This window comes from Hermetia illucens, chromosome 3 (genome assembly GCF_905115235.1).
Source record: "Hermetia illucens chromosome 3, iHerIll2.2.curated.20191125, whole genome shotgun sequence".
NCBI lineage: Eukaryota > Metazoa > Arthropoda > Insecta > Diptera > Stratiomyidae > Hermetia > Hermetia illucens.
In genome coordinates, this window is record NC_051851.1 from 171,426,905 (window position 1) to 171,435,445 (window position 8,541).

General features: G+C 45.3%; 1 protein-coding gene across 3 annotated transcripts; it reads left to right on the top strand.

Moving 5' to 3' along the window:
- Nucleotides 1-728: 728 nt before the first annotated feature.
- On the top strand, nucleotides 729-2,364 carry LOC119651961 (speckle-type POZ protein-like). 3 transcript variants are annotated; one of them, XM_038055823.1, is made up of 2 exons: nucleotides 729-1,017; nucleotides 1,087-2,364. In XM_038055823.1, the coding sequence occupies exon 2, from the start codon at nucleotides 1,196-1,198 to the stop codon at nucleotides 1,991-1,993; it is 798 nt and encodes a 265-aa protein (XP_037911751.1). In that variant the 5' UTR covers nucleotides 729-1,017; nucleotides 1,087-1,195; the 3' UTR covers nucleotides 1,994-2,364. The 3 variants fall into 3 exon arrangements, with proteins under 3 accessions (XP_037911751.1, XP_037911750.1, XP_037911749.1); XM_038055822.1 differs by having other exon boundaries at nucleotides 729-1,013; nucleotides 1,057-2,364; XM_038055821.1 differs by having other exon boundaries at nucleotides 729-1,013.
- The last annotated feature ends 6,177 nt before the right edge of the window (nucleotides 2,365-8,541 follow it).

The following is an 8,541-nucleotide window of genomic DNA, read 5'->3' on the forward strand; positions in this document are numbered from 1 at the left end:
AAGCACTCTTGTTGAAAACAACCAGATACCACTCCTAGATTTGACCACCCAGGAACGGATTTCCTTCTGCAAGTTCACTCAGCTTAAGTCCCTCGACAAACAAGGTGGAAGGACGAACAGCCCATGAAAACTTCCTGGTCCGCAAAAGGTACTCTACTAGAAACCCTGCCTAGTCTTATGAATCGCAGTCGATTAAGAACCTGGTTTGATCAAACGGATTAAGTTTCGCACTTTTGGGCCCGCTGCTTGCTCGCGCACCAAGTGGAAACATTCACCTACTCCACTTAAGAGGTCATCCGTCAACTTTTATGTGAACATGTCTAATGATCCCAGAGCCGTTTATTGGTGTCTTCATCGAACCACGTGTAAGAGGTGGTCTTCATGGAATTCAATGGAGAAGCCAACGAACGGCTCTGGGACCATGAGACAATTGAGAGTGAGAGCTGGATGGGAATGAAGGAAGTCCCCAGGAATCAGATCGACGATCATGGATGCTAGAATGCTAGGAAGCCTGGAGTAATCACCGAGCTCGATTAAGCACTCAGAAAAAGTTTTCAATCCGGTCTTCAAACACAATTTTCGACCTACATCAAATGTCTATGAGGTAGCATCTCCCATGACTTTGAACGGAACTCTCATCAGTTTTTCTACTTTAAAAATGACGCTTGCACTCTAGCCAAAGAAGAGTTCCGTTTCACTGGAGGCTAGCTATTCTCGTTTCCAATGTACATCGGTTGAATAGCTGATTAGCACTAGTTGATCGGAAAACTTTTACTAGTTGACACCGAGTTCCCCTACTAGTGCAAACAAGTGTAATCCGTCATAATTTATACTGTTTTTTGTCCATTAGCTTCAAAGTCCGCACTTTCACTAGGTGCAAAAGAAAGCACATTAGCGGGACAGTGATAAGTTTGCGGTAGAAGTCGTTGATACCTCCCAAACGTGAAAAATTGTTACACAAACCATTAAGGGATCACCACAGAACCTGAACATAAGTGGAGCCCATAAGGCAGGTAGGTAGTGGTATTCTCTTGAATTTTCTATGTCTAAGGTTAGAGAGGGACCGAACTTTTTACTATTCCCCAGATGTTGTTGCAGCAATTTTGGAGGGATCGGTCACTACGAAAATAAATCTCTGTCGAGTTAGTGTGCACTAAACTATCAGAAAGCAAAGCAACACGACTAGGGAAGCAAAATGCCGAATCATATCACTCGCGAAATACACACAGCGAAGTTTACTTCCACTGACTTTTTCCAAATGACTCTGAGACCATACTCCGCCTATCTCTACTGCCAAAGCGAATTCGATGCGAGGGACATCAAGGGAACTATCAAACTTTATCCACGAGGATGTTGCGAAGAGAACAAGAATTGGCTGTCTCTGTACGTCTTAATCAAACGCGACCCTAGGGCGGAAGTCCAGGCTAAAGTGTCCTTTTACCTTAAAAAGGCAAATCAAACTCGAGGCGTTGTCAGTCAAACCGGACAATATCATCTGATTTTTCATCCCCACGCTCTTTGGCATGTAAGTCATCTGATTCGCACTGAAACCGTTTTGGATCCAAGTGAAGGATATCTAACTAAAGAAGGACAGGTTCAAATAGACATTAGCATTGAGGTCCGAGTGAATAGGACCCCAAGCAGATTCGCCGCCCCGCCGATATATGAACATCGGGAAGAAGTCCTGCAAACACTGAAGAACGAGGCGTTTCTGGAAACCTGTGATATGGAGTTTTTGGTGGAGGGAAAAGTGTACCGCACTCACAGGTGGATCATAATGTGCAATGCATCGATAAGGTTTCTGCTTCAAGAACTCGGGAACAATTTCGATGGTCCAATCCCGCTTCCTACACTGTCAGGAGAAGATTTCGAGGACCTTGCCATGGAGTGCTATATGGTGTCGAACAGGTTTTGCAAGAAGTGCTTCCACTATCGTGGTTTGAGTGATCAAAGGTGCTGCTCTGGAAAGTGGAGAGCTAATGAAGCCGATTGATCCCGAGGTGCCTGAAGTCGTCCTGGGAACAGGACACGTTTTTAATATTTGAGGTAAACCAGGATTATACGAATTTATTGACCATGCAACCTTGCAAAATCGATTTTAAAGTGTGTTAAGTTTTTAAAGGGTATCCTTCCGATCCCATCGTTATTGTCCGTGTCTCTCTTAAGTGCCGCCACGTGTAAACATTTATTAATCAATTAGACTATTAAGGACAATTAATTACGCTAAGATTCCTCTACAAAATCAGCAATTTGTAGCTGAGGGGGCTTTGGCTAATTAAATTTTCAAATAATCGACATTAAGCAACGAAACTATAGAAAGGACATTAATTTCTGTTCATAAGGAAAATAAAATGGTTGCAAATATCCCGAAGGACTTCTTCCTACTTTCGACTATCACCTCCCTGATCACCTCTCCCACACTAAAGGGAGAATCGGCGGATTAAATCGGTTCCTCCATTTCACTTAAAACGAGGTTAATTATTAACGGGTTGACTGTCTGTTAACCCCCGATCCCCCTGTTTTGTGTTGCTTCCGAACCTTGTCCGTACTAGAATGTTTATGAGCTATTACTGGCGGACATAAAGACATGAAATTGGTTGGTTTAATGACTGGGAATTTGCCTGGAAAATGGATTGGATTGTTATGGCCAGTGGAGAGGGTTATAAATGAGACATTTTCGAAAAAAGAGTGCGGTTAGAAACAAGGCATGATATGAGGTTGTTTGGACAATTGCCGGGCTATTTACAGTCCGATAAACAAATGATTAGGGATCAATTGATTAACTCCGTAATTGAAGTGCGGACAGCTATGTATTTTGGATTTAGATTGGAAAATGGTTTGTCCGGTAATTACGTTCATTTTGCAATTTGAATGTGTTTTATTGGTTTTATTGGTCCTAATATATCTCTAGAGGTTTACATAACTCGGTAATGGTTGGCTTTTCAACCACAATCCTGGACAGGAGCATATAGAAAGGAGGCAGTTGGTTGCTCCCCCCAATACCCCAAAGATACACCCTCGGAATATTGGTCCTCAACACCACGAAGCGACTGCAATAGAATATTGCATGCTCTGTGTCTCCTTCCTCGCTTGGTAGGTTGGGCATCCTGGCGAATCATCATCATCGTGGCACTACATCCTGACGTCAGGTACCGGGCGCCTGGATCGCTATCCTTCAATTATCTCGGCCACGTGACCGTATCCTCCAATCTTGGAAGTCCAGTAGTTGTGCTCCCCCACAGTGCTCTCGGTCTCCCTCCTGGTCTCGCTCCGTTGATACGTCATCCGTTCATAGTCTTTTCAGGCATGCGATCGTCGCTCATTCACAGGATATGTCCTGCCCATTCAAGACGTTCTGGTTTGGCCAATTTTGGGTCTTCTAGCTCATCGTACATTTCATACAACTCATGGTTGTAGCGGATGCCCCATCCATCACGGTCGTGAACTGCTCCAAAAATTCGCCGAAGGACTTTCCCTTGAAATTTTTGCAAGCTTAGATTAGAGTCCAGGTTTCACACCCATAGCTTAACACTAGTCTTAGATGACTTTGTATACGCGGAGCTTCGTGTTTCTGTGCACAAGCTTCGATTTCATTATGGGAAAGCCGAGATGGAAGTCTTATTCCCTAGCTGTGTCAGTCGCCCGCCCTCGTCAGTCTCCTTGGCGTCCTTTGACCGGCTACTACCCAAATATATAAAGCCGGTATCCATTGCTTTGATAACGTATTCGTGTGCTTGGTTAAAGAGCGTTAGCGCCAGTCCGTCACCCTGCTTCAAACTAGTACGTGTTTCAAAAGGATCAGTCAACCTATGAGATGGAGTTGGTCCTAGTCATGTTCGTCAGTCGTACCAGTTTAGCTGGTATGTCAAATTGCAACATTATGTTTTACAGTACTCCTCGGTCTATATTGTCGTATGCCTGCTTGAAGTCGACAAAGATTTGATACACGTTAAGGTTATATTTCCAGCAGTTTTGCAGGATTAGTTTAACGATAAAAAGCTGGTGAGTTGTGAGGCGACCCGGCCTGAAACCGGCTTGGTACTCGCCAATGAGTCGTTCTGCGTATGGTCTTATTCTATTCTCCAGAATTTCGTCAGTGTTTTATAGGACGAACAGACTAATGGAATTCCTCTGCAGTTTTCACAACGCAATCTATTTCCCCTTTTGTGGATGAGACAGATGATGCTCCTGCGCCAGTCATTTGGAATCTCCACTTCCTCCCAGACTCGCAGCAACAGTTGGTGTATCGAATTTAGTAACCCGTTCCACCAGATTTTAGCAACTCGCTGGAATCTCGTCTGCACCCGGTGCTTTGTTTGATTTCAATGACCGTACGGCGAAATAAACTTCTTCCTCAACCGTAGGACGTGTAGTGGGGCAGGGATCGCCAATGTGAGGCCAGGTGTCGGATTCAGAAGCTCTTCAAAATAGAACGCCTATCGTTTGTTGATGCTGTCAACTTCGCTCATTATGTTTCCTTCTTTTTGGCCTTGCAGAGGCTAGTCCAGGGTTGATAACCGTCCTAAATTGAATTCACAAGTCTTTTCTTAATGGGTGGAGGTGGAAATCGTCCTTAAAAGGATGCCAAGTTGCAGCACCTTGTGGGATTCTCACCCACTAAAACCACCCCGACTTCCCCGATCACGGTGAAGTATTACTTCGCGAGAAGGGCTCAGGTTGACATGAGCACAACAAGTCGCGCGTCCGTCGCGCTTTCCGGGCTCGCTTCAGTTCCTGCAGCTTTTCTTGTTTCGTAGTTACTGTTGCGTTTATCGCACTCCAATTTCCTTTTAAATTCAGCATCTCCTCCACAAAATTGCGGGGTCCGATAGCTACGTTGAGGGCATCGTTTAACATTCCTCTTTCACTGGTGAATCTCGAACAATGGAACATAACATCCGGATCCTCGGGTGTAGCGGTGCATTCGGGATAGTCTGGGAACTAATCCAATCCACCGTGTCATGTAAGGAACTGCGTTAGATGGTAATTCAACTCTCCATGCCACTGCTCGACCCATCTCTCACTACACAATCACCCACCGTTGCTGCCATCTCCTGTACAACTTCATCCAAGTGACTTTCCGGGAGCCCGCAGTCACTTCGGTCGGATTCGCCTTCCTTCTCCGGTGAAAACTGTGTGCCTCATTCGCTAGTAGATCCAAGGCAATCATCACGCGATGACACACACTGCCCCACCAGATACTGTCCTATATGCACTGCACACCCTCAGCGTGGTATGCCGAACTTACCCTTCCCTGGTTCGCTGTGTTATCCAGTGCGTACGCCCAGACAGGAGCTGCGTATAGCAAGATGTATTTCACCACCCCTGCTATAAGAAGCCGCGCCTAGATTTTGGCCCTCCAATATTACGCATCGTCCTTGCTAGAGATGAGCTACCATTTGCTTTTCGCCCTTGAAGCTCAACTGGGTATCGGTCATTACTCCCCCAATTTTGCAGCGACCTCGTGATTACCAACCCGAATTTTGACAGTATTGTTTTTCCTTCAATTGGTAGTAAGGACCGCCTCCGTCTTATCTTCCACCAAGTCCAGGTTCACCATTTGAAGCCATGCTTTGATGGTATGAACGGTTTCACTTGCATACAGCTTGACGTCATGGGGGTGTTTTGCAACTACTACCACTGCCAGGTCGTCTGCAAAAATAACCAACGTTGCTCCTTTGTGACGCGAAGGCCGAGCATTCCGTCATACATTATGATCTATAGCAGGGGTCCCAGTACGGAGCCTTGGGGAATTCCTGCTGTTACCACATATTGCTTCGGCCCATCGACCGCCTCGTTGCAAAGAAGTCGGAATCCCATCCAACCCAGAGCCTTATTGTCCCCAATTCGTCCACATCCCCGTAGTTCCTCCTCGGTATCCCCGGGGATTATGAAGACGTCCTGTGGAACCGTTGGTTGCAGCCGACTTTCTTCCTGTTGGTATTCCAATTCGAGATTATCGTTCAGGGTGGACCGCGCAAACGCTTCCATCTGAAACAGGAATCGCTTCACGTGAATTGCATTCCTTGTAAGTATTACGTCTTGTCCGCGAATAGTGCAGAACCTGGTTGTGGCAGCAGTGCAGAGGAGGCCGGAAATTGGGCAGTGGAAGGGACCAAATCCGAAAACGATTGCAGTAGCCCGGTGAAAACTTCCACGAAATTTTCGACAGCGTACATGGCGTGAAATGGTTGGAGCGTCCCATATTGAATGAACTGGTTAAAACTCTCCCCCCGGGGGCTAATCCGCCAAGAGAAAATTTAGAAGCTCGCCTAGCAAATCCATCGCAACCAAGCACCGGATTGGCTAGAAAGAGCACTTCGATGGAGCTTCAATACGTCTGAGCGGACCATCACGTTCAATTTCGCCATCTTTTCAGGTCTTTGGTATAGCTCTTCCCTCTTGGTCATCTCCATCCATTATAAATGGCGCGTGGTGATTACTTGAACCAGTGGAAAGTAGCATTTTTCGGCTTACAACTTCGTTTTGATATGTCAGATAGAGAAACGCGCATTTGACATCGTCCGGCAAGGTTAGGTTTCACGGCTTTTACCCAGAGACAAGTGTTCATTCGCTTCAATTTCTTGCCTTGTAGAGTTTCCCATCCTATCCTCGGTAGTATACCTCAAGACCTGGTCGTTTCTTGGGTTTATCTTGGATACTTAGTGTCACGTAGGTGCCTACATTCGAGAAGTCTCTGGACCTACGGACCTTAGCGCTATATGCTGAAGGGATTGTCGTCTGAACTGCTGAGGAGTGTCTGTCCCCACCTTTATGTGAAACATCCACCTCTTCATTTCACTGATTGAAAAATTTAATATTCTTTCTTCTTCGTCGGAATGAAGGGAGAGCTGAGTTGAATTTTTGATGGAATACGGAGGCAGTCGGTTAAATGCTGTGGCATTCCGTCCTCATTGATCATCACTTCGGTACCGGATTCGAAACGAGGAAGATTTAATTCTTGCGATTCGTCTTTGAGCCCGCCAAACTCTCGTTACGAAGGGGTGCCCTTCAATGAATGGCCTGAGGATGCCACAGCTGGGTAGGAACATCCAAAATTTGACTCACTATATATCCGAGGCACGAGAAATATTGATCGAGGATGTGATCCGTCGTAGATCCTCCCTCTTGATTGCAGCCCTTCGACCCGAAGTTCTACGGCTCCACCCCGGCCATTATTATTTTTTTTTTTAATTTCGTTTCAGGTTTAGCTCGTGTGATGTTGTTTTGGTAGGCTCGCGCGAATCCTCCAGTTTGATTAGTTTTCAGAATCCAGTACGGACCCATTCATCGAAAAGGACACGTGACCTTTTGTAGAAAGACGCAGAATCAAGGAGAAATAGAAGTGCTCAAAGGAACCCCCCACATTCCTCAGCCTGGCTAGCACAGAGGCATGCAAGTATGTGTCGATGGAGTATTTCAATGGAGCTTCACTATTTGTGGGCGTATCTTCACAGTCAATTTCGCCATCATTTTAGGTTTTTGGGATTACTTTCCTCTCTTGGTCCAGCCCCAACTCATTTTGTCATGTGCAAAGGCAATTTTCGACCCAATTGTAACTTGCACTACTGTTGCATTTGTGAGTATACAATGAAGCGATCGGCATACGGGATCCTCTTTCAGTCACGCTGCTTCCAGAAGGCTTAGAGAGCGTCCAATGAGTTACCTCTGCCCTCGACGGAATTGTCAGTCTTCTCTTTTTAAAAAGTTCCGCGCTTGGTTCAACAGATGTGGTTAGTAAAACCACATCGACGAAATCGGTTGATGAGGGTCGGATCGAGAGGTTCTTAGATTTTCTTCTAGCGTACGAACCCCCTGCTGTTTTGATCGGGTTTTCTCGAGGTCATTTTTCATCAACTTGGCAATCCAGGCCAATATTACCAGAAAGCCTGAATGCCGTTAAAAATTTTCAAGGACCCGACTCCAACACTTCTCTCAAGAATATGTTCTCAGTTGAGGGTCAGTTTAAAGAATTGCCTCGTTTTCTAACCGTTCCTTGTCAAGCAATTAATGCCGAAAGAATCCTCCAAATCAGCCCCGGCAAACAATTCTACTAAGAAGTCGTGATTGCTTCCGTAGCAGAAATGTCTAGCCTGAGATTTGGTATTGCAGGCGTTTATCCCAGGTTCCTTTGGAAGCAGACGTAAATCCAGACCTAGACCAATATCCTGATAAACTACTTAACTCCTCGTAAGCACTCTAGCTTTCTTCTCTTACTGATGATAAAACATACCAGCAGAAGACGGTCATGGCCTAACTTTTAGTTAAATCCTTCCTTGCTGTCAATAGCAATAGCTACAATTCGAACAAATCCACCGATAAACAACCACCCCAGGAAACCAGTTACATAAATTGTTGATCAGATGAAAACGTGTCTCTATAAAATTGAAAAGTGGCTTCCATCAACAAAGAAGGATACATCGTATTACTTTCGGCTAAAAAGGAGAAGAATCACATCAAAACCTTATAAAAAATTTACCACGAGATTTATATTGCGATAACCTCCCCACACTCCCTCATTCGTCCCTTTTGCACGTACTT